Source organism: Rousettus aegyptiacus, unplaced genomic scaffold (assembly GCF_014176215.1).
Source record: "Rousettus aegyptiacus isolate mRouAeg1 unplaced genomic scaffold, mRouAeg1.p scaffold_m13_p_1, whole genome shotgun sequence".
Taxonomy (NCBI): domain Eukaryota; kingdom Metazoa; phylum Chordata; class Mammalia; order Chiroptera; family Pteropodidae; genus Rousettus; species Rousettus aegyptiacus.
In genome coordinates, this window is record NW_023416284.1 from 118,978,859 (window position 1) to 119,006,775 (window position 27,917).

The 27,917-nt window shown below is 32.1% G+C and overlaps 1 protein-coding gene across 50 annotated transcripts in view; it reads left to right on the forward strand.

Moving 5' to 3' along the window:
• RIMS1 (regulating synaptic membrane exocytosis 1) overlaps positions 1-27,917 on the forward strand; it is a 414,008-nt gene that overhangs the window by 335,527 nt on the left and 50,564 nt on the right. For 30 of the 50 annotated variants that reach the window (XM_016161968.2, XM_036219259.1, XM_016161988.2 and 27 more), the window contains 2 exons: positions 2,032-2,198; positions 22,798-23,033. The exons of 10 other annotated variants lie outside the window; for them this stretch is intronic. In XM_016161968.2, the coding sequence (XP_016017454.2) occupies positions 2,032-2,198; positions 22,798-23,033 (403 nt within the window). The remainder of the gene's footprint in view (positions 1-2,031; positions 2,199-22,797; positions 23,034-27,917) is intronic. 10 more of the 50 variants (XM_036219225.1, XM_016162020.2, XM_036219283.1 and 7 more) reach the window with 2 other exon arrangements.

A 27,917-nucleotide genomic window follows, 5' to 3' on the forward strand; every position in this document is an offset into this window, starting at 1 on the left:
GACATCTGTACTACTTATTGTTGACAATTGTCAGATAAGGGGAACATTTGTTCTGGGTGTCAACAGAGTGCCAGAAAATCTACTGGGTAAATTTTTGTGGTATTAGAACCCAATTCTTCTCATATTTTGTCACACACAAGCTATTATTTCAATATGTTTGCAAACATATAATTACATAATATATCTACTTAGCAAAATAACTTCAAAAACAAGTAACATAGGAGTTATTTTTGTACTCTAGTAACGGTATTAAATTCAGGTTCTACTATGTGAGCATATTAAAGTTTTATCACATCTACTCTGTAAGTGAAAAACAGTTCTAACTAAAATGAATCACGTCAGGGCCATGTGATCAGATATGACAGAATTTGATGATGAAGTATCATCACATTACTTTGAGTACATTATCTTAAAACATTAATTTTAGATCATACATGAAGTCATATAAATAGTTCACTTCTGGATATAACACATAGGAATTTCCTTTTGGATTACAATTTAGCACACAGCTTTCAAAAATCACAATTATGAAAAAAATTTTAGAAAGATAATTTTGTATTCTATAAATTTAGAATTCTTTTCATGCTCGATGTAAAATTATTTGCCCAATGCATACACATGAGAGAAGAATTAACACTAACATTTAAAAACCTTTGACCTGAACTGCTCTCATCTGAGAGATTATTAAATAAACATGATTCCTTTGTCTAGGATTTTTTTAAATATTGTTTTATGTTTCATTTTGTATATACAGCTTCAGGTTTTAGCATCAGTTAAATATACTTTGGCAAGACAATTGTTTTTACAAATTTTTAGGAATAGTGTGTTTGGATTTTAGTTTCATTTAAACCCATCTAATATGGAACATCAGAGGATGGATGTGGTTTTCTACATTTAACAAACATACGATGTTTTCACACATTAACACATAAATCTAAAATTCACTTGTTTCATAAGAAACTTAAATACTCAATTTTTAGTCATATGTTTCTCTTAGTTATGTGTTCTATTATTTTATATTATTTAATAATGTGTTCTATTATTTTATATAGGAAGTTACATTATCTTTCCAGTTCCTAAGTTAAGAGAATCACTTATATATTATATATTGTAAAATTATATATAACTACATAAACTTACTACTTATTATCGTTGAAACATACATTAAAATAATGTTTAACATATACAGCTATTCACAATATGACAGTTACAATAAGACAGTGAAGTAGAAAGAAGCGTAGATTAAATGCTTTGACAACTTTGCATGTTTTAATCTTTTACCTAATGTTTTCTTAGGTAATGAATACCAAAGACAAATTTAAGGACATGTTTAAATATAAGATATAGTGTATATTGAAATTTCAATAAGATTCCCATTTTTTACTTTCAACCCTGAGTTGATAGTTTAAATCTGAAAATGTCTAAGCATACCATAATAAACAGTTTAAAGCCAGAGTCTACTCTTTGCATCCATTGCTTTACTCAGCTTTGGCATGATCCCTCAGCTTTAATAGGAATCCTTTTTTGTGAAAAGATCTATTTTTTTTTTAAGAATTTCGAAAGAGCGCAGTGTCTGAGAATGGGGAAGGTGGTGGGTAGATTGAGTAGTTGTAGAAAGAAGAAAGAAGCACAGACAGATGGACTCAGTCTGTACCATGGATAGATAGAGTAGAGGTGAATAAATTAAGCAAAAATGAAAACAAAACAAGAGAAAAAACAAATAATAAGATTTTGAGGTTTTAAGTATATACAAATAATTAATTCAATGAATTTTCTACCTAAGCATTTAATTTTTGTTTTTAATTTATAATTCAGGTACCATAAACTATTTTTTTACCATTCAAAAGATGTAGGATTTTTACATTGAAAATCATATATTACATTAGTGTTTGGATTGTTTTAGATTCCACACCTACTTTTATGAAGGTACACTTTTATTTGGTGTTGGATAAGTAGTCATTAACCTCACCATGTATGTCTCTTTTTCCCATGATCTGACGACGCTCACACTCTCTTGTTTTTAATCTGTAGTATAACATACATAAAGATCAGTACAGAAGCTGTGATAACGTCTCTGCCAGATCATCAGATAGTGATGTCAGTGATGTGTCCGCCATTTCCAGAACCAGCAGTGCCTCACGCCTCAGCAGCACAAGCTTTATGTCAGAACAATCTGAGCGCCCTAGGGGTAGAATCAGGTGAGTTGGCAATACTGTGTCTTTATCCGTGATATGAAAATGCAACTAGCTTGCTGAATGTTCTTGCTAAAACACAGTTTAGATCAGTTAATAGAAAACAGAAATAGTAACATTTCATTAAAATAACTGGGACTAGAGTGTAGGTCGAACATTTATTAGCTATTGTGTAGCATCGCCACTAGACTGTTTAGTATTGTCTACTGTAAGACATAGCTGGTAACCATAGTCATAATTTTAGAGATTGCGCTGAGTCACACTTGCAGGAGTTTCTAATATGATTAAATCCACAGAGCATCCTTTAGTTTGGTTGTCAGAAAGCTTTTTTTTTCTTCTTCTTTTTTTTCTGTAAAGCTTAGTAAAGCCAGATAGTAAATATTTTAGGCTATGCTGGACAGTGCTTGTCACATCTACTCAACAGTGTTGTAGTGTGAAAGCTATGTAAACAAATAAGCATGGCTATGTTCCATTAAAATTTTATTTACAAAAAACAGGAAGCAGGCTGCTCCCATGGGCTGTAGTTTGCCTACCTCTTCTTTAATTTCATAGCAGTTGGTTGGCTTTGAGGGTAGAATTGACTGGATGTGATAACAAAATACACACCCTAGTTTATATTACATGAACTGTAAGAAACTTACATGTTTTTTAAATCACCAGCAGTGCTCTTGTGTTCTTACAAAGCAAAATACCTTGATGAAAGGCAAAACCTCAGGAATCCAAGTGCCACCTTAAGTAAAGTAGACCCAGTAGGGACAAGACATATTTTATAACAGTTCTTAACTAGTTTCCCGAGATAGAAGTTTCATTATTGGAATTGGGGGGTTGAGTAAAAGCCCAAGAAATATAAATGTTCAAACTAGTCGCAATTATATATATATCTAATACTCTGAAAGTCTGATATTATTACACACTTTCAAAAAGTGCAATAAAATGTATCTTTTTGGATTTCCCTATACCTAGCTCATCTATTGAAGAAAATTAAGAGTAATTATCTTACTGTTAATTAACAATGTCATACTCTGATAATTTCCATGAGAAATTTCAACTGATAAAATATTAATAGAACATGTTTTATCTTTATTTATGATGTTTTTTGCATCTCATCCTAACAGAATATTAAGTTTTCTAAAATTTAAGAAAATTAGAAGGGTTAAAGACTGCAAAAGACTGTAGCCATGTTGAGTTGCTTGGAATCAAGGGTAAAAGTTACTCTAATAGATTCATTTTTTTATTGAAATTCTAGTAGGTGATTATATTTCAAAATCTATTCAGTTTATGAACAATATTAATAAGGGTTTAAACAAGGACTTTTACTTTTAATCACTGAAAATAATTTACTAATTATAAAACCATAAATCTTGAGGTAATTGTTCTTTATGTTCACAATAGAGCCAAGAACCTTGAGTTCTATGCTATAAAGTATTACTAGTATATAGCATTCAAATTACTAAACAATTGCAAGAATATTTTGTGGATCCATTGTCATTCTATTGAAATTTCAAGAGAAAAGGATTCTTCAAAAATTATCTTTGGGAAAAATTTGGCTACATGATTTTCAAGGAGAAAAATCAAAAAAGAGAAAAGCATTAGGCAGCTCAACAACCAGGGGCTATGATTTTATACAAAGGGGACTAGAAGTAACATGTTACTGTATTGGAGTCAATTTTACTTTGTAGGAAAATGCAATTTAACAAACCAACACTAATTATAGCCATATCATGACAAGAAGCAAAAGAGAGAGGATTCTTTGCTGCTTAGATTCATACGACTTTTATTTAGTGAAGGTGGTAGGGAGAGGGGTAGACCTAAAAAGGGTATAAATAAATTTCGTAATGAAAAATCCATTTTCTCAGGGCATTTCTCTGTTTTCAGCTTCCCTTTCTTTTCTCTGTAGTTAACAACACATACGAGCTGAGAGTTATTTTATATAAGTGGATTATATAAATTTAGGCACTAAGGCTAATTAATAAACAAGTTTTCCCTTAAGCTGAGAAGCTAATTTTTCTTTTAGTCCTGTACTTTAGGTCAGTGATTCTCCAAATGTGATACATATTTGATTTCTTAGAATAGAGAAAATTTCTTCTTAGGAAAAAGTGATACATGGGAAGAGCAGATCTTTCTCCTGACATTCACAATCTAGTTATCTTTTCATATACGTTTTCTCCTTGCATATCCTCACAGGCATACATGTACACACACACACACAGTTATTTTGCATCCATCATCAACCCTGTTTTTAACAACCCGAGAGGAATATTTGGGATGAAAAGGAAGAAAATAAAACTATAGGATGACATCGATATAAGAATACTGTACCTCACTGAGGTGGAGCAGGAGTTGCAGGCCCTTCACCCTGAAATATTTCCTGTTCGCATGCTAACTCTATGAGGAATAATGGCTCTTAATATATTTCTGCTTCTCAAAACTTTCTTTTTGTCTTTTTAGTAACTAATAGCAGCATAAATTTTAAAATTCTGTTTATTCAAGTTCATGATAAAAGATGAACAAGTCTGATCAAGTATGACAGAATATATTTATATGTTACAGTAAGCAGCAGGAAACTTTTGAGTTTCTGTTACATATAAGGACTGCCAAGAGTGTATTAAAGTATAATATCTAGACCACATGCTCAAGGAGATCATAATCTATTTAAGAGTTTAAAACCTAATCTTATATTTTGTTTCCCTGTATGTCTTTGCTCAAATCATTCTATGACACAAGGAATGAATTTTACTCTGGACATCAATTAAAGGATTTAGAATACATGATATCATTTACCAAAGACAGTTTTCAGTACCCTAAAAGTCAACTAAGTACCCCGTATTCTTATAAAAGACTATATACAGAAATCACATGACATGATCTTATTCATATTATATAAAACAACATATGTTGTTTATATAGGTAAGCACTTAAAATACCATGTATGGTTTGATTTCTTCTCTCCAAGTATATTTTGAACCAAGAAAATATCAAGACAAGCACATCTGAAATGAGCAGTGCACAGTCTTCTGTATAATATATAGACCATTGTTTTCAAAACACTGCTTACTTCATCTTCCTGTTAATGATTCACAGTACATATTATTGTTTTAAGGTGTATCTTTGTTTATTCCAATGTATACCAAAGTTATTTCATTCTGGAATGCTTGTTCATAGGGACATCTGTTAATATTCTGCAGAGTCCTTGAGTGTAGCTTCAGAAAATATGTTTAAATAATTTTCCTTGTGCCTAAAAGATATGAGACTACAAAGTTAGCTTTAAAACACCTGTTTGGGGACAAATGAAATTTTGCACTTATAAGATCTTTATAGGTTGAAAAATATAAATATGTTTGGATGATCAACCACTCACAGATCATTTTTGAAGAATATTAGTGATTCTTGGTCATTTCTTGAATCTTTTGTGTTTGAGGTAAACACGCAATAAATATCTTGTCCATTAGGGATGCCACTAGCTAAATCATATGGTTCTGTGTGAACTGAAAAAGGACATCTCTTTCTCCGGATGCATTCCGAATCATTCATTCAAAATAGTTCAAAACATGTCTCATGTTTTCAAAGTTTATATATATGGGGGAACTAATAGTATAAAAAAATAGACCATAACATTTGTATTAAGATAAATAACCTTTTGTAGATATAATGAATTAGAAGTTATTTTTAAAAAATTATCATTGACTAAAAACTATTTGAAACTTAATTGCTAGGATGATTCTTACAATAGAGAATCAACAGATTACTTCAAAATATTAAGCATCAATAACGATTTGAGGTTCTTAGTTTTTTTTCAGATTTGTTCATGTGCTTTACAATTTAAATTTAGTGTCGACTTATATATTCCTCAAAGAATGTCTTCCCATCCACCTACAAAATATGCACAGTATATGAGTAGAGATGGCATATTTAATGATAAAAAATGCACAATAGTAGAATTCAGAAAGAATATGTTGTTTTCTGAATTCTCTGCTTATTTTTACATCTAAAGAAGATGTTCACCCCAAAAAAGGAGATAAATTTTTGTGGTAGAGTTCTGAAATTTTTTTTATCTTTATCCTATATCAATTTCCTTCCAGGCAAACAAATTTCAGATGTTTTATACAAAATCAGGCTTTAAAAGCAAAACACAAGCATAATCGTATGATTTCACTCAGATGTTATACAATTTTAAAAGCTTTGTCAAAAACAATGACAGTATTCATGTTTATAGCATACATTCTCCAAGATCCACAAGGTGGTGTTTCTACAGCTGGGTGGGTTTTAATAAGCAAACTTGAAGAGCAAATTTGATGCAAATAGTTTTAAGTTTTTTTACAATGCTCCTTTGAAAGAATATTTTCAAAAGCAATTAGTTTTATTTCCTAAATTCATAGTTTGAAAGATACAAAAGCATTTTTTATAGATGTTATCTTTTATATACAACTAGTAATCTTGCAGTCATAAATTTGTTAAAATTTAGCTTTTGATGTCAGTAAGCATAATAATTACTAAGTATGGACTGAAGGAAAGGCATTTATATTTACTTGGGGATTTAAAAACATCACATGTAGCACAGACAGCTTTATTCGTGAAACAAGGAAATAAAAAATTCTCTTAACGAATAAAAAAATAAAAATAAAAACATGTTAAAGTATGTAATAATTTTAATTGTAATGAAGAATAAATGATTAGGTTAATATCCTCTAGAAAATCAATCTCGATATTGCAATTACATTTGAAAATTATTACAGAATATTTCAAATGCCCTTTATTTCACAGTTCTTCAGTTTAGGAAGACATTTAAAAATAATCTTCAGATATTTTTGTGGTGGCACTTGAAAAATACTTAACTGTAAAATCATTTGCTATATTAATAGCTAAGAATAACAAATGAAACTTTTTACATACTTGTTATTATGCCTACTGACATTTAATATGACTGAGTGATAAAGAGGGAATTTTCCTTAGAGTTATATACACTTAATTTTGCTTGCTTGCCCATTACATATGGAAAAACAAAGTCTATTGAGATCTACAAAAGTACTAAAAAGAAAGAGGAAAATGATATGAAAATTTAATGATAGGGGAGAGAATGAACTAGAACACATTGAAAGATACTGGCTATTAACTACCTGAGAAAGAAAATATATTTTAATGATTTTCTAGAATAGCATCTTCTTAGTTTTAATAGTCCAAGTTATTGCCATTATTATTTCCTATGACTAGATTAAAATTGTAAAGATATGGAAAGAATGTGCCACACGCCCTTTAAAAAGACTCTATTTTTATGGTAAAATAATTATATCATCTTATTAATATACCATGTGACTGAGTGTGCCATACATATATCTTAGTTATATACCATGCCATATTCATAACACACAAAATACTACTTGACCTATGAATATAAGTGACTCAACAGTCTTGGTACTAGCCAGTTACGGAGCTCTTGGGATAGGTGAATAGCTTTTCCTGTGAGGTTCTTCCTTGCAAACCATTTAAAATACAATTTGAGGTGAAGCAGCACTGATGCTATTTGAAACACCTCCAACCTGCTTTGTTTTTACTTTTGTAAGCTCTGCCAATTCATTATAGATTTACTAAGATCAAAAGATCAATAGAATGTTGGATGAATGCTTATCTATAATAGACATAAAATGGTCAGTTACAATAAATGAAGTGTTCAAAATTTATTGAAACCTAGAATATCTTATAAAGATGGGCATTTGTGTAAATGCTCATTTGTAAGTAGATCTTAGAGACGCTTCTGCCTGTGAGGAGAAAATAATTATACACTGTTCATGGAGTTTTAAAAGTACATTTTGACATTTTATTTGTAGAAACCTACTTCCATGTAGTTTTATTTATTCTGTTAGAATGGAATTATGTTATTTTTAACATTTAAAATATTTTAAACAGTATGTTCAATGAAAATCATAGATAATGATAATTAGAAAATTTTCTTTAATTGGGAAAATAAGTCTGTGTCTTTGGAAGAGGATAAGAAAAATTTATTCAAGGTAAAATAAAATCTTTGAAAGTTCAAAAACAAACCATGTTAATAAGTTTGCTTATAATACACATAATCTGTTTATGATATTTAAATTTCATTTTGATTATGAATAAGTATAATATGATTTAATTATCCTAAAAGAAGTTACATATTTAATTTAATATTCTGTTGTGAAATAAAATAAAAATTTAATTCTCCCTGCTTATTATTAATTACCTCACAATACATAAGAAATGAACTATGTACTGCTAACAGCATATCTTCTGTGTAACAGATTCTTAAAGATGTATAGAGTTCATATATCTTCTGAGTGCAAGGAAAATAACATAGGTGGTGAATCTTAAAGTAAATTGGCAATATTAAAGCAGCTTTAAAATGCAACCAATTAATTCCCCAGTAATAGTTTTCAAAGAGAGAAAAGTCTGTTCCCAAACTTCAAATTCCTCTTCACTGTACAGGATACATTTGTACTTGTGATCTTTACATGTCACAGAGGAGAGGAACTCTGTGTTACTCTAGAGTTATGACTGATGTCCAGCAATACCACCTTTGGGATTCATGCCAAGTATGAGAATGTGCCGCTTCCATAAGATATCAGGCCGAGGTGTAAGAAACCACTCCCATTGCTAAGATGTTGACAACTTTTCTTCAATGCTGTATAATTTTCACAGCACACGAGGACTTCCTCAAAGACCACTGTGTGACCCTTTTGTCTTTGATGTGTTGTAATTACCACATAGACCAGCTATATTAAGGATGTTCAGTGCAGTATTAGCTTTCAAATAGGAGGTTGACTATTTTGAGAGGACCTCAAATTTTTACTTGATTTTTATGTCAAAAAATATATAATAGAAAATTTCTAACAACTTCTTAAGTTTCTATTTATCATACTGTGTTTACATGTTTATATTTGCATGTTGGAGAACTGACGATTATAAATCTAGCAGTATTATGTCTATTGGGAGCTAATTGTTTTAATGGTCAGCAGACATGAAGTCTGGTTATCAATATTTATATTTCTTTGGACAAATATTTATATTTCTGTGGTGATTATTCTATTATTTGGAATGGATACAGTATTATTTCCTTCTGAACAAGTGCTTCCTAGACTTCACCTATTTAATGTTCCCTTTAATAATTTTGCCATAACTATGTAACATGTGTGTTATATTTTTAATATATTAAAATATTCTGATTTATTAAGAAACCTTTTGTGTACCGGCTATTCTGATAGATGGTTTACATGTAATATGATTGCTTTAATATGATTAATAACAGCCCTGTTAATAATCTCATTTTACTAGTAAAGATGAAAGTGTAGCAACCTGTTGAATTCACATGGCCCATAAGGGATAGACGTAGAATTGAGAACCTGGTAATTTAACCCTTTCATCATCATGTAGTGAATCACTTTATCACTAATAATATTTTTTGTGTGCTTTAAAGTCTATTTTGTCTTATATGAGAATATAAGTTTTTTTTTTAATGTTCAGTCTAACTGTTCACATCCTTTTACTTTCAACCTTTGCGTGATTTTATGTGTTAAGCTATATCTCGTAAACAAGATATAGCTGAACTTAGATTTTTGGTTTGTTTTGCCTGCCAATCTCTATTATTTAATTGGCTAACAGATCAATTTGCATTTATTTTGATTATTTATATATTTGAAATTATTTCTAGTATTTTATATTTTTTATTTTTTCTATTTTTCTTCTTTTCTCATTGTTTTTTAACTGAATCATTTTTATTTCATTTCTCTCCTCTGTTATTCTGGAAATTATGCTATTTCTATGATCTTAGTGCCTAATTTAATGTTTCAAATCTATATATACATGTATATATAGTTAAATAATAAATTTAAAAATTTAAAGTTAATGCTTACCTCTATTCTCTCCTAGGGAAAAAATTACTATAGTATACTTTAGTCCTGGAACAATTCTTTCACCACTTAGATATTTTTTCAGTGTTTTAATTGTATGTTCCCCTTCTCCCATTATTGACTGTTATTTTTTTAAAAGCTTTAAACTGACTCACATAATTTCTAGATTCTTTGCTAATTATTTTTCATCAGTATTAGCACTTCATTTTAGGAGCATTCTTTGTCTTCCTGAAATATATGCTTTAGCAATGTCACTAGTACTGCTCCCTTATGGCTTAGAGTGAGGCCCCCACTTGTCCATGTTTTTAGGGATCTTGGCTCATGCAGGGATTTCAGCCCTAACTTCTCTCTGGCCTGCTCTAAATCTGTCATCTGCAAAACATCTCAAGACATTCGTAATCCATTTAGCAATCTGTTTCAGTTCCCTCTTGGCCTTTTCACTAAAGGGATTTGCCTTTCTTGTGAACTTAAGTTTGTATCCTAATGAGTGTTTGTTGTAATTTTCCCATCAATTCCAGGCATTTGGGAGTGAAAGAATTTTCAGAATATATCATCTACCACATTGCTAAATATAGAAGCTCATATTTAATGTTACTATTTTCTTCTTAAAATTTACTTACTTAAAGGGTAATATTTAAAATGAAAATAAGAAATAAGAAAAAAGTGTAGGTGTAAAAAGCAAGAACTATGGCCCAAGGGACTTTATCCCAAGTTCGAGAGAAAATGCCAGGGCAGGGCAAAGAGAATTGGATTTTGGACTGAATACGAAATTTAAGGCTCTTGAGAAAATAGCAATCAGGTACATTGACAGAAAAGGTGAAGGGAACTATGGATAGGAAAATAAAGAGAGAAAGTTGCTCTAGCAGAGAAAGTACCATTTGTGTTGTGAGGAGGAATGGAAGCTGGGGAATGGAGAAATAATATAGTTGTGGCCACCAGCCCCCGAAAGACACACGGACCACCAGAACTCAGTGAGTGAGTTATAGGAAACACCCTTTATTCAGCCAGCTGGGTCTGCCAGGGGTATGCAGACCCCAAATTAAGCAGCCCCAAAATGTAGAGGTACATGGGTTTTAAGCCCAGAATCCCATTCTTCATTCTCACTAAACACAAAAGTCTATCTTTCTTCTATTCATTACCTGTCAACTCACAGGTCAGGTGTGTAAGCAGGGGTACAGAAGCAGAAAGCTTATTGTTAGAATGTTATGTTCCTATGGGTGACAGCCTATGTTCTGTTCCCATGGACATAGTCATGTTCCCAGGGACACAGCCAAGCAGTAATTTTCCTGCAAGTAATAAATTTTTAGCAGTCATTTTTCAGCCATTACAACATGAGAGGTAAAGGATGATTACAGCCAAGATGAAGGAAGAGAATATTGGCATAATAGGGAAAATGGCTGGGCCTACAATTAAGGGCATGTTTAGTAATCATTGAATGAGCATTCTGTAATCAGAGCTCCCATGCCAGGATAGTGTATAGGCTACAAGCCTGTCCTCAGGGCTGCTTTTGAGTCAGATTCCAGTGTTTGATTCAGTCAGCCATGGCCAAGACCACAGGATACCATGCACATCAAGCTGAACAGGAGCAAATACCTATGGCCCTAAAAATTCAAATGGGAGGAGTGTCCAGTACAAGTCGCCAACAAACAAACAAAAAGAAAAAAAAAAAAAAAAGCAAAACAAAACAAAAACCTTTAATATAAGACCTTGACATTCCACAGATTGATGCAAAATAATTTCTACACCTAAAAGAATGATCACAAATACATCACAAATAATTAGAATTGTGTGGACAGTATGGTATGAGGCTTATAAGAATAATAGTACTTAGTATTAATTTATTTTACAATCAAATATATTTTACAAGGTTATTTCCATTCTAAGTAGGTGTTTCTTTCTATTTTGAAGGTAAGGTAGCTGAGATTTGAGGAATTTGTCTAAGGCCATGAATAGCAAGTAATATGCTGTCATGAGAATCTAGGTCTTTCTTAAAGTTCGTAGGTTTATGTTGTTGCTGTTGTTTTCAACTCTACAAGACTGCCTTCTTTAAAGGACTAGTAAAATTTTTGAAGGGAGAAATAGGAAACATAATTTTGAAATTGAAATAGCTTAAATGATATGACCTCTGAAGCCTAGAGTTTCCCAATAAATTTTAAGTAATCTTCCCCCATCTGAAACTTAGTCAGGTGGACCCAGAAAAATACAGAGAGGAGACAGTAGGTACAGTTTCCTTGTGTTGCCCATCACCCAAATAGATGAGAAATAAATAAGACAAATTGATGGATACTATAGCGTGACTCCAGAGAGAATCTGTGAAATAGTTCCACTGACGTTTAGGCGAAATTATGTTTTTCTTTGCGGAAGTTTGACTGAGCTGGCATCAACTGTTATCATAAAACTCTCGCCTTTCTGTCCAAACTCAGGTTTTCAAAAATCTTTATTATGTTTAGAGTGATTATTTTTCTTGTTTATATTTTGTAATTCCATTTTATATTTTCTCATTGTTTATATTTTAAAATTATACTTTCTAAAATATTTAGCACACTGCTAGACATATAGTTAGTGCTCAATAAATATTATAATTTAAGTACTTATTATGATGAGAACAGTTAGTTTTACATCAAACAGTAAAACGTATTTTGCAATTGATTATACTTCTTCCATTTTCTGGAGGTACATCAATTCCATCAATTTGTCAATTCAATTTTGCAGGTGAAAGAGAATGTTATGTTATTACTATCTTAATGTGTATCTGATCAGCTACCACCTTTTACCTTTATAGTAGATAGTTATAAAATACTAAGATAACTATATAAAAATATAACCTAAAACATCAGCTTTCTTAACTTCTGTTTTATATTTTCATGACTAGAAATTCAATTTTAAAATCTAATCACCCTCAACAAAAGATATAAAATATTTCCAATACTTACAAATAATTTATTCATGTTTCCTTACTATAAGATGACTCCCTCTCTACTGCATTAAATCTAAATATTCATAGGTTTATCCATGGACTATATTTTTGGTTCATCTTCATCATGTTAGTAAACTCATCCATCTTATTCTATTGGCCTTTTTCTATTTGTATTACCTATATGAATCTAAATTCAAGCTCTTTAGTTAAAAATATCCTTGATTTTTATATTTTATCCTTGCTGAAAGTATGACAGTGGGAGATATGAGGCATAACCCACATAAGACATTTTTTGGAACGTGATGGAGGATAATGTTCATATGAAAAATCTCTGCAAAATTTAAGGAGGCCCTTTCTCCTGGTAAGGTCAGATTCTTGAACATTATACTCGCTGCAGCTTCTGCTGCTTACTTAGATCCCAACTATGCCCTACGCCAAGACTGTAGTTACATTTAATTACTGGAACAAGAAAAATATTCATATAGCCTTCTAATTAGGAATCTAATCTGATACTTAATTTTACATAGGTGTCTATAGCGGCAGAAATTTTCTTTGGGTACCAAGACTCTTGGACTTAGGGCCCAACCCCAGCACATGAGTTTGAGCATTAGTTTTATACGTCTGGTGCTTTGGGACTTACCTCCTTTGCATATCACTTCTTAAGTTCTCGAGGCAAATGAGGAGATGGATTCTGGGGATGGGAAAGTCTTCACCAAGTGCTTGGCACAAATTATATAATAAATGATACCCTTTATCACTCCATTCTCTGAGATGTCTCAATAAGGAGATGGTATTTTCAGAGCAGAGATATCTGGGTATCTTGAAGGGAGAGGTAGATGTGTGTCTATGGAGAAGATTTAGACCTTAGGCAACTTCCCATGAGAATTCAATACAAATTGTCTACGGAATGTATTTAGAAAGTTTCCCAGCCCAACAGTCATAGTAACAGAGAAGAAATATGTCTTTATCCCAGAGTTTTGATGCTTCATAAGGTTGCCATGCATTCAACTCTTTATTAATTAATTTTTACAAATTACTTGATATATTTACTTTTTATTTTGGATTATGTCCCAGTGGGTCCTTCTTCCAAGGGTTAGGGGCCTGTACATCCTCTCTGAAGCTTGGTTAACCACCTTGGAAGGAAGAATACATTCTAATCCTAATACTGAGTTCTGTATCTTTGAGTTATAACTATGGGAAATAGTACTTATTTCTCTAAAGCCCTAACTATTCAATGAGTAAATCCAAGAAAACCCCTGGATGTAAGTGTATGAATGTGTCATAGTACTTAGTTGTTTTCCTCATGTACTAGAAAGCCTCTGCCTCAAAATGCCTGACTGGTCTGAGAGATCACCTACACTTCATCCATGCCAAAGCCTAACCTAGAGTCTAGGCTGCACAGAGCCATTTGTCAGGTTTCTCCAGTGGGGTGTAGTAGTAAAGCTTGACAACTTAGATACTCAGTCTTAAATAGGAACTTATGATGAAAAGAAAAATTTGCTGGAAAGGGAGACAAGACACTGATGGGAGCGGCAGGTCAAAATAGAGCCTATAAATTTATGATTGGAGTAAACATATATAAAGAGGTGTTATGTGTTACCGCTGAAAATGATAGTGAAGAGACCTTACTCAGACTCAAGTATTCTCTGAAGGAGTATGTTTAAAATATCTGTTATTGGCAGATTTCTCTATAATCTTTAGCAATTTTTTGAATTCTGTGTCTTCTTTCTTGCCTCCTATAGAGTGGTACGTGATTGAATGACTTTCTAGTATTTGGCACTAAGTCAGAGTTGATGGAAATGTGTCCTTTGGAATCTACCACGTAATTATGAAAGTATAATTTTGAAAGGGAATTGAGATCAATCATTATCAATCAAGTCACTGTAAAGAGGTTCACTCTTAATTTTAAAACCATCAAGAATTATTCTAAAAATTTTGACTAATTATTTTTATTTTTTATTAAAAAATATTTTTGTTTTATTTTATGCCTAAAATATTTTAATGTGTCTGTGCTTGAATTCTTGATTTGATTACATCAAAACATATAAAAGATAAAGGTGTAAGAGACTCATTTGGATTTAGATTGTTAATATTTAATTTTTCCACTTAATTGCGATTTATAGTGAACTAGATAAATTTTAGTGTTCACTCTGAGGAGTTCAAGTTTATTACAGTGGAAGTTTTGAAAGTTATACCCATGGACTACTGACATCCTAATGAACCTTACTGTCTCCTAGAATTGTCACATTGACACATGTTTGAAACAGGAAAAAAACTAAAAGATTAGGAGAGCACTTAGATTGCAGGACCTGAGGCTTAAACTTTCCACTAGAGCAGTTTTACTAATATCTATTTATAAATTGAAGGCCTGTGAAATATCTTATTTTAAAAAAGAAAAGGGAATATTACTGCTTCAAGAGCATATTATAAACCAAAATACGTAACACAATAAATTACGGTGTCATGATTTGCCAAAAAAAAAAAAAAAAAAAAATTAAAATATGAGCTGTGGTTCAAATTCATTATCTATTAACTATTTTTTAATTCAGATATAACCATGATTTGGCTGACACATTGTAAAATATATAGCAAGTCTTTAGTACATTAAGAAAACAATATAACTTTAAAGAAAAAGAAAACTTGTAGGCTAGTTTATATTGGGCTTTGTTGGTCTGTTTTCTTATGGTATATTTGTGTATTAATTATACACTTGATATATAAAGTAGAAGAAATACTTGTTATTGCTGTTTTAGCATTTTTGCTTTACATAGTATGGTACATATTAGAAGGATATTTTATTTTCAAGTTCATTGCTTCAGCTTGTGCAATTAACAGATTTCATACTACTATTGTTATTTGTTAAATTTAAAACAATATATGATAAAAACTTTAAAGTTTTTTTTTATTTCGCCACTTTTTATATGCTTAGAAAATCATTTAGAACTATGTTATTTTTTACTCATTGATTTCAACTAGGTCATTTTAAAGCATAGACACAACAACCAAATATGTATTAATTAAAACTTGCTAATTAAATACATACTATATATCCAGTATAATGAATCGAGAAGATATAGACATTGACGGATTCTTGAGAAGCCGTATATGCTAGTGTCCTGTAATTAGTGGAAATATTTTCTCAATCATTCAAAATAATTAGTTGTCTTTGTTCCTTTGTAATATAAAATAACAGATATATCAAGAAATCATTGGTGTGTATATCCATCTTCAGGTTTATGACTATCATTTGTGACTCATTTATACAAGTTCATGGTTCCTACATGATATGAGAGATTATTTTCTAATGTTTTGGTATTCAGTTTATATTGTACACCAGTTTTCATTGTGCGGTATGTGTATGTATACACATATATTTAGTTGCATTTAGAATAGACTGGAATACATGAGCATATATATGTTTAACTGACCACTTGTAGTTATTTTATTTCTAAAACATTCCTTAGAAGAAATATTTTTCAATGTTGGCTTATTTAGTATTTGAACAGTGTAATTACGTTTTTTCCACCCCATTTCACATAGTTCTCGAATCAGAAAACTAGAAGCCACCCTAATTTTTAACTTTCCCTAATCCTCCTTATACTGTTTCTCAATCTTTTTATGATTATCAAAACCCCTAAGGAGGCTTTTAGATATTCTTTTCCCAAATTGACCTCCCCACATGACATTTTAATATCTAATATCACAGATATACTGTATCTATTTATATACTGTAACTGTGAGGAGCACAAACAATTACAGTATCAACTTACCTCCACCAAGAACCAGTTATCAACTTTTGGGGGCATAACTGTCCCGTTGAGAATGCATGTTCAAGTGAGTCATCAAGTCTTATGGATTTTACTTCCTAAATAGAACTCATGATCGCAGACTGACAATTACACAGATGTGTTTATTCTTCTCTAAGTGCCAACTGAAAACTACCCAAATTTTGTAAAAGAGAGACTAAAAACGTCATCTACCGTAAAACTAGGAGACAACCACATCCTTAAATTATAAACTATAGAAAACAGCTTTCAAATTTAGTGGGTATCATCCACCCTAGTTCTTTCTTCTACTATCTTCACTTCATATGTCAGATATAATTCACATACCATACCATTCGCTCTGTTAAATTTTACAATTTCGTGGGTTTTAGTATATTTATGGTTGTGCAACCATCACAGCTATCTAATTCCAGATCATTTTTATCATTCCCCGAAAGAAACCCATACCCATCAGTCTCCCCCTTTTCCCTCTCCTCTAGCTTCTGGCAACCACTAATGTACATTATGTCTTAATGGACTTGACTATTGGACATTTTTAAATGAAATCATACAATATGTAGCCTTTTGTTTCTGGTTTCTTTCATGTAGTATAATGTTTCAATTTCATGTTCATTGTTTTTTGTGGTTGATATATTCCATTATATGGATGTACCTCATTTTGTTTCACCATTCATCAGCTGATGGATGTTTGGGTTGTTTTCTCTTTTTTACTATTATGAATAATATTACTATGAATGTTTATAAATAAGTGTTTATATGAATATATATTGTCTGTTCTCTTGAGTTTATATGTAGAAATGGAATTACAGGGTCATGTGGTAACTGAAAGTTTAACAATGTTTAAGTTTAACTAAACTGCCAAATTGTTTTTCAAAGGAGGTAGGTATATTGTTTTACAGTCCCACCAGAAGTTGAGGGACTTCTCCAGACTTTCATTAACATTTGTTATTGTTTCTTTTTTATTATAGCTATCCTAGTATATGTAAAATGGCATCACAACGTAGTTTTCATAAGGCTGTTTTTAAGCCAAGTTTATCAGACTAGTTTAACAGCTCCAAGAAATCACTCTGATTATGAATTTAGATTCTTATATGAAAATTTTTCTGAGTTATCTATTTTTTGAGAATGGATTTTTTTAAAAAAGGAAGTATATTCAAAGTACTAGAAGTTTAGTTCCTTTTTTCTTCAGGGATTCTTTAGTTTTCTATATTAGAATTATGTAAGTACTTATTTTTCCATATAGATCAATCAGATCAAGAGCTCTGTTGAATTTAAGATGCCTTGAAATCTAAATTCTGACTGCCCAGATAGCTATTCATAGTGGGCATAGAAAGTAAAGAGATTGGTATAGCCAACATAAAAGACTATTCTTAAACATGCAAAGAGAGCTAGCAGCTTCAGTTTTACAGCTCAACCATTGGACCAAACTTGACATAAAACTTAAGCCGGACTCTAAAGGGACGTTCTTCTTTCAATGTTTACAAGATATTTTCTTGAGCGATATGAGCTGTTCGTAGCATGCAAACAGACGGTTATGCAAAAAAGACTAACAAACCAGATTTACTGTCATCTGCCACCCAACTTTCAATATATCCCTGCAGTCTGCCATCCAACAGATTTTATCTGCAGAGATTCCCTGTCTTTGCTGTCACTAGTGAGGAATGTATTATTCTCACAAGCAAAGCAAAATAGGAGCCAATTCGACCAAAAATAGAAATAAACAAAATGAATGAACAGAAAACCAGAGTAAGAAAAAAAGGAAAACAGAGTAACAGAAACTGAAAGTAATGCTCTATTGACATTTGATATTAAATCTAAGAGGTAGGAGAAGGCGTCCTTTGGGCTTAAAGAGTCCATGAAGTGGCTTGCTCTGACAATACAGATTAATTGGCTTCAGCAGTGATTCCATTAGGGCATTTCGATAGGACTTATAACACTATCAAAACATAACTTTTGAAATTAAAACGTAATTATAAGAAAAATAGATAGCAAACATTGAAGTTTTAACTCATTATTGAGAAAATCAACATGATAACTAGTTTCAAAGATAATCAAAGAAACTCATGTATATGTATATACACATATATAGTCATTGGGGTATGGGGTGGAACGCTGAAAGGAATAAGATTATTAAGTTAGATTCAGAACTGAATAATGTTCGCTAGGTAAATAAAACCATACTTTTAGGGTTGTCCTCTCTACTAAATAATATTCATTTACTCTTTGTCAATTTTACTCAAGTTAGCATATAATTTACAGAGTTGTAAAATGTTTGGACAATTATTGTTATAAGAATAAGTAGTAAGTCAAAAATGTTATATTTCCCTAGAATGTTAAATGACCCTTCGGTGGGCTTGTTAGATAATGCTCATTAAAAGATAAGACAACCTTTTTTTTTTCAGTCTCAATTCCAGGTTTAATTTTTTTTTTCTTAACAGAAAGCAGAAATTATTACTCTGAGCCATGGGGCTAAGGGGTGTCTTTAATGTGATATGGAAAATTAGAGAGGGACTGTTTTGGGTTGGGTTGAACACATTTTTGAGAGCCTTCTTGGGCATAGTGAAGCAAAGATGTCAGTTGACAACTAAATAAATAAATCTGGAGTTCAGGGCTGAGTGAAAGGTGCAAGAAAATTGGAATCTGCAGCACATAGATAACATGTAAAGCTTGAGGCTGGAGGAGATATGCGGGAGTTAGTCTCGTATGGAAGAATAGGGGTCAGAGGCACTGAAGAACCGCAGTATCTAGTGATGAAGGAGGATAAAGGTCTTTCCAGTGAGGCACTAGGTAGGAAGGTCCATAAATAAAGTGTTTCAAGATCAAAAGAATGAAATGCTTTGTCAAATGCACGATGTATTGAGAAGTCAAAAGGATTAGGACTGAGAAATGATAGGATTTTGTGATGTGGAGTCCTTGGTGACTTTGATAAAAGGCAGTTTTGGTAAAGAGGTAGAGACAAAGCCTGATTGAGATTAGTTCAGAAGAGAATAGAAAGAATAGAGAGAATAGAGAGAAAATTCCTTGAGATTTTTTCAGCAAAAAGTTAGTAGCCGGAAGGAGAGGGGTATCAAGGAAGGAAGGATATTTGTTTGATTTTTGAAGATGGATATTCTCGGGCTATTTAGTTATTCATAGGTAGTCACTAATTTTGTTACTTCATGCTCAAAAATCATCAATTCACTCAGCAATGGGAAGGATGCTATAACAAATTAGTGATGCATAAGTTGCATGCGGATTTAAAATATCAGAATCTTAATATAACCAGTATAAAATAGAAAACTAAGGACTAGGAAACAACAGTCACGATGCTGGAGAGACTCCAAAAAAGTTTACAAATCAGGAAGCATTAAAGTGCATCTTGAAGGATTCGGGCATACCTACGTGACAGGAATAATTATCCAGGCAATGGAAGCAGAACAAATAAAAGGCTAAGAAATAGGAAAACATAAAACACATTTGTGCTAAAACAGTGTCCTTCACATTAATTAAATTAATCTGACTAATTAGAGCCCCCCCCCCCCACCAAGTTTATCCCTTCATTAGGTAGAAGAACTGAAAATGTCTCAACATGTTCTCATTGAGCATGTGGTATTCTGGGTTATTTAGGAAACTGTGCACCGCCCTCAGATTACATAAGGATGCTTTTAAACAAAACATTTTATTTTTTGAGGAAAAATTTTATTTATTCACAAAATTATTTTAGCATGACTTCTTAATTCTGCCCCCCCAAATGATAACTTACTATACATATTTCTCTAATTTCTTTTTGGAATTTTTACTTATCTACATTGTAGAATATTTCATTGCTGTAATTTAATATCCACAAAAATTTTTTGAATCTTCCTAGATCATCTTGAATACATTTTTATGATAGAAATATTATAGAAGACATTTTCCTATACTTTTAAACTTCTCCATAACCTAAAGAGCATTGTACAAAATTTCACAATAGTATTTTTTGTGGAATAACTTATAAAATCCAAACTGAGAGTTGTAATGGAATTCCATATTTATGGAATAATGGAAAGAACAAAGATACATGTTAGTTTATACGTACTTTATAAAGATAAAAATAAAATCATCAGAAGAGTTCTCAATAACCACTGTGGGGAGTGTACAAAAAAGATTGATGAGAGATGGAAAAACTACAGCTTTCTCAGTCACAGGTGTTCGAGAGATGGAAAATCTACTGACTTCTACATCACGATCACAACTGTGAAATTGACCAAATCCTCATATTTCTCTGCATATTGTTCAGCAAAAGTCTGCGAGTATAAAGTATAAAAAGCAGTAAGAGTAGATTTAAGGTGAAGTGGTAGATTTAAGTAATGCATTCAAATAAATTAGTGAAGACACAGAAGCAATTGACTAATATCTATTAGGAAAGAAATTCACTGGAGTTAGGACTATAAACCCCACAGGAAGTAGTTTCGGACTGGTCATACATAATACTGTTCTCATTAATGTTTTGGAAAAAAGACTGTGTAAAGTGCACATTTATCAGAAAAATTCAGATTTGCAAACAGCTTTAAGAATATTGAGTTAATGAAAAGCTGATTAGAATAAATTGAAAGACTATAGATATGGAGACCAATTCAGGGATTAAAAATTCCAAATTATTACTATAGAAAAAGGGTTTCAGTTTTCAATTCACAATCCATGAAGGGGTCCTCAGGACCAAACAGTCTTGTCTCATTTTTAATAGTTTCTGACCCCTCCATGATCTTGCCCTCCCACCTTCTGAACTCACCGCACACCAATCTCCCTTTCTACTTAAACACTCGTTATATATGTGACCACAAATATATGATGTGATCCCAAGACTTTCTGCTTTATTATTTCTAAGCATATTAGGATATGTTCCAACTTGCATATTAAATGGTATCACTGTTATAATATGCTGTATCAGATAATGTATTTTGTAGGTCAAAACATGAAATAGAAAATCAGTATGGCAACAAGGATAAGGAAAGCCAATTTTTTGCACATATATTGAGGAAACATACAATTAAGTGGAACATTTCATATATTATCCAGCCATGTCTTTATTTGCACAAAAAGGGGTAGTCTAGGTAGAAAGTGTAGCTGCACATGCAAGATGATTGAAAAGATCCAAAGAAGCCCAACTTTTTTAGCTCCCTGCTTGTCCCCCTTACCTCTCCCTGACTCACAGACCTACATTTATTTTGGCAAGTAGAAAGGATTGTTTTTTCCACCAACCTTTCATGGTTCCTGAAATTCGCAATAATGATTTAGTCATTTTGGAGAAAAGTACAGTACTCTATTCTGATATCCTAGTACAATTGGGGAACATAGACAATTAACTTTAGATAGAAAAGAACAAAAAAAGGAAAGTCTCATCCTTGAGCATGTGAATTTGAAGCATGGAAAGGAAAATGAATGTGTGGAGGAGATGGAACATTTGGGGACAAGAAAGGAAATGGAAAATGCAATTTTTTTTTTGCCTTGTTAGCAGTCTTTTCTAGGTTCATTAAGCCCCAGATAGCAAAAGGGGTGTCTGTTAGTCAGAATCCCAAATGGAAACTAGAACAGATACTATTTTCATTTTTTAAAACTTGTCATGTGGCAAATTCAGTGTATCCATTTTTAACAATATTTTTCCCTCACAAACGTATGTTAATATGACTCATTGATTTAAATATTTTAAGTTTTTGTTTGGTTGTTTGGTTGGTTGTTTGTTTAGAAAGTAACATAGTAACTATTTACAAAATTGGTCAGTAACATTTACCTTCCATGGATAGTACTGGTTGCATTTCTTTTTGGTTGCACTTTTTAAAAAAGTATATAGATTCCTCTGTGTTGAAATGGTATTGCTTTAAGCTGCATCTAATAAATATTTGGGAGCAGCGGTGTGATCTTAAAGTACTCATAGCTGTAGGACTCCTACTCAACTGGCTTTTCCCCCTAAAAGTTTGCCTGGATTAGTTCAAAATAAATTAGATTTAGAGTTTCAATTATGCTGACCTGTAATTTATGGATGCATATATGTTTTTACTTTGTAAATATAGTTCATTTACCCCTAAAATGCAAGGCAGACGGATGGGGACTTCAGGAAGAGCCATCATGAAGAGCACCAGTATGAGTGGAGAGATGTACACACTGGAGCATAATGATGGCAGTCAATCAGACACGGCTGTGGGTACAGTTGGAGCAGGTGGAAAGAAAAGGAGATCCAGCCTGAGTGCCAAAGTGGTTGCCATAGTGTCTCGAAGGAGTAGAAGCACATCCCAACTAAGCCAAACAGGTGAGTGCAGTAAATTCAGCTTAAACATCTCAAGTTCTTGCTGGAGAAACAAAAGTGATTCTTCATGTTATGGTTGTGATGGGATTGTAGACTGTATTGATTCTTCTTTGCGAAGGAAGTTTCTTCTTCTGTCTCTGGAAATATATGTATGGTTTTATTTTTTTCTGTACAACTGTCTAACAAGGTATCATCTCTGTCAATCTGTAATGTGGTCAGATATTTTCCTTTAAGTTACAAAATTTAAAGTCATGTTTACAAAGATGCAAGGAAATGCAAAGAAGTGTTAAAGATCCAAATTGATTTATGTGCAAGAAAAGCAACAGGATTCTCCTTTTCAAAATGTTCCATATTATAATTACTTATAATTTAGGCTCTATCTATATTCTTAAAAGAAGGTCAGTTGTGCAACTTGAAATAGAGTTTTTATGGTACTGTATGAATATAATAATTGAACCGTAATTGTTGTATTTTCAATGCAAGTAAAAACCTAGCAGTTATTTTTACTTTAGAAAAATGGGTCAGTGGATTTGTGCAAAGAATAATGGTTTAATACAAATTCGAGTTTCAAGTAATTTTCTACTGCTTATAAATCTTAAAAGCTTTATGTCCTCAAGGTATTTCAGGGGAAAAGTAAACACAGAAGGGAAGATGGTTATTTTTGTATTATAAAATATAAAAAACTTTCTAAAATTATATATTTGGTCAGACATATTAGCAATTCATTACTATGCTCTACTGTGGAAAACCAAAGGTAAGAGAAATATTGAACTGATATCAGTTGTCAGCACCTGTTTCTCCTGTTATATAACCATTGGTTCCATGTTTTGTTCCTTAACAGCAAAAGTCTTGTCGCAAAATTTACTTTACCAAAAAATCTTTCATGAAATCCTTTTTACAGTTAACTTGGCATCCTGAGAAGTACCTATTTAAAATAACACATGCTACTGGACAAATTGACAAATAAATTAGAGGTAGGAAATATTGAGCCTTTCAGAGATCGAGCTAGTACGTACGGCTTATTTATTTAAACAGGTTTGTTTTTCTGAAAACCATAGATTTAGAATGAACATAAATTAGCTCGCATCTCTGTGATGAGCTGTTTCTTGTGAAAGACAATCATTTGTCTTCCTTGGGGTCAGGTTTCTTCCTTCAGAGTAGAAGGCATTTTTCATTAGTTTTATTTACCTTGTTTTATTTTTGATGGTGGTGATTCTTGGTTTTTGGCATTGATGTAATGATGCTTCACAGTGTGGGATGTGGATGAAAGCCTTTCACCACGAGATTTCAAAATACTCCATCACACATATGAAGCGGAAGGTTTCTTGGATGTGATTTTAGGGAGCCGGTGTTTCTTGTGTGTGCGAGAGGCTGCAAGTTTCAGCTTATATTCTGCTCCCAGCTTTACAATCTCTCTTTCATTTTTCCTAATAATTAGTCCCTCCTCTAGCATTCATTAGTTGAATAATGGGTTTTTTTTTAGAATAAAACACAACAATAATTTTACATAGGAACTGTACTCATAGCACAGCTTTGTAATAGTTCAAGGGATTATCATTGAAACTCTCAGCCCTTTGCTTTATTAATTTAAACTTATTCCAGTTGTGGTTATTGTTAAATTTCAAATAATATCTACCTTCCTAAAAGTTGCAGTGTTAGTAACTTGCATGGAATACCCTACTTTAAGATTCTAGGTTGCAGTGTACAGGAACAAAAAGGACATTGTATTAAAAAGGCAAACATAAAAACAAAACAGTTTTTCCCAGAGTAACTTAATGAGTGACCTCCAACTTCATCTTTCTATGACTCGGTTTGCTTATGTAATGGGTGGGTTAGGTTAGATGTCCTCCTATAAACTTTCTATGTATAAAATTTTATGTTTCTCTTTCTACATAATTTTACCTTTTATGTGATAACCTATTCTCATTCTTTTTGTTCTTTCTAAAGTAAATGACAGATGTTAGCAAATTTCAATTATCACTGTTTTTTGTATCAGTGAATGGCCTGATTTTTCTCCCTCTTCTGTCTTTTATAAGTGATTTTCCCCCCCTCTATCAATGATTATATTTCCTCCTTCCTGTGAAGATGTACCAAAATTCAGAATTTGTCATTCTAAGAAATCTTATTTTTTTATTGCTTCAGCTTCTCTTGGATGTCCCACTTTAAATGAGCTCAGTATTTTCACAAATCTAAATTTTCACCCCTTTTTTTCTGTAACACCACAGTTTTAATAGAATAGTTAATAGAATATTTTTTTTCGTTTTTAAAAATTTTTCTAAAGGCCCATCATCCCAGAAAAATACTATCTGGTATTGATCAAATTTTAAGAAACACTAGTATAGTTGATTCAAATGTCTTTGTTGTGAAGTAAAACTGTTAACCTCAGACTAGCGAGGCTTTTTAGGAGGTCCCCCAAGGGCATAGATTAAGACATGTTTTCTAATAATGTCAATTGATCCAAGATTTGGAGGAGGAAAACAGCATTACCTATATATTAAAACAAGCTGAGTATTCTATGGAATAGAATGTACATATTTAATGTAAACATTTAATTATGTTTAATGTTTAAAAAAAAAAAAAGACTTAAGGACTCCTCTTATAGTGAGCATCTTTGGGATCCACCTCCATACATCCTGTTTTATAGGTTCTCTCTCCTGTACCTAGAGATGACAGATAATCAGGAAAACACAAAGCTTTTAGAAATGAATTTTAATTAGTTCTTTTTAGAAGAATAGATTTTAAACACATCATGTTTCTGTTTTTGTTTTTATAGCCATAAGTTTGCTTAAAGGAATCTTTGTTTGAAATCAAGTGAACTTCATTTCAACAAATTGAAAAGCGTAGTAAATTTTACACACAAACACATATATGCACACATATGTATTTACTACAAAGATCATTTATTGTGATATTTAATTATATATTAAAAATTCTTATAGGATATTTTAGTTATAAATATTAATATTTTAAAAGTCCCTTTATCATATTTTTATTCACAACAAAAGTAGGAATAACTTTTTAAAATATATATTCTTTTTTTACTAGGAAAGTAACAAGAAAGTTTCCAGTGACTCTAGTGCTACTACTGGTAAATGCCTTCAAGCAGTCAAGCACACAGCTAAAAACCTATTCAGCAAACAATAGCCAAATTTGAAAAGTGAGGTAGTGAAGGAAAGGAAAATTTTCAAACAAACTCCTGATCCAGACATATTTCAAATTGTCGAAGCTCTGAGTAAGCAGGGCTGGACATTAGAGCATGAAGGAGAGTTTAGCTTATGCAGGTTTAGAAGCACAACCTATGTAGTGTGAGGATTTGGTCCCTTACTCATTGGCCGACTATGATACTTCACCAGTGCAAATTCCTCCCGTCACTTATAAATGAAGGTATTATGGAGAATGGTACACAGATCTGTAAAGAATCATTCCTAAATATATCCTTGCAGTTATGTGCTAGTGTAAGGTAATTACAATAAGTATCATAGAATGGTAAGTATTCATATGTCCAAGTGTATAAAACTAATAATAGACTTATTTCAAGAGCTTTTTCCATGCACTCTTAAGTTATATATGTACATGTGTGTGTGTGTATAATTTCACTCCTTTATTTGTTATCACAAATTTGTGGAGTACAATTATTATTTTCATTTTGAAGTTGAAGAAAGTAAGGCATAGAGAGATTAAGAAACTTGCCCAAGGTCCCATTGCACATGCTTGGGCCAGAATTTAAACCCAGTCTTCCTGGTGCTAGAGCTCATGCTCTTAACCACTGTGCTAAAAAGAAGAGTTTGAAATGAAGTTCAATAAACATTTACTGCACGACTATGTTGTTAGTATATGGTCAGCACCATGCCAGGCCCTGGGCTAGGAGCTAGGAGTACTAAAGAAATGAATTATATATTGTCCCTGCCCTCAAGGATGTCACGGCATAATAAGGTAAATCATATATAAATATTACAGCTCAGAAAGAGCAATTATCCAAGCATCAAAGTAGTACAGAGGGAGCGCAAAGAATGTGATTTACTCTCTCGTGCAGCCTTGAGAGATTTCTTTGAACAGGTGAGATCTGAGCATTAAAAAATAAATCAGGGAAGGATTTGCCAGGACAGTGGGAGGAACATATTGATTAAATGTTAAAATTCCCCTGGGATATAGGAAATAAATCTGCATGCATCCTAAAATTATTGAAATTATTCTCATTGTATACCTTCCTCGATACAAGAGGACAGGTCCTCTCAGAATAGATCTTAAAATCATGTGCAAGTGAGACCAATTTCTGATTAGAACTTTTAGCTTTTACAATGAAAACATCTATAAATGTCAAATGTTATCTAAAGCTTTATAGACATAAAATTGCTCAATTTACTTTATATTATATTAAACACCTATACCAGCCACAATGGGCATTTTAAAATTAAAAGTATCATGCCTGGTGGAAGGATATCATTCACACTTGAAATAAACATGAACCAAAGAACCACATGAGAAAATATAAAGCAAAATGCTGAACATAATAAAACCCAGTGCCGTTTATACATGTTACCAATGGGAAGAAAAACTGGTCAAGGATCTGCGTCTCCCAGGATGAGAGCTCAGGCAGAATTGGTAGATAATTGGATTCTACCTATTTAATAAAATTATTATTTATTATATCATTAACAGCTGGGGATACTTTGTTAGATAAATTAATATTATTTTTAATGATTAAAACTGATTAAGTTATGGTGAATGTTGCCAGACTCATAATTTTCAACTAGTTAAGTCGATTGCATCATATACTGAGAATGTGCTAAAAAAAAATCACTTCTGTGTTTCTTTATTAATAGAAATTCAGTACCTTTCCAATATTTTTCTACCATCCAAATTTCTTTTGCCCCTGTCCAAATCTTT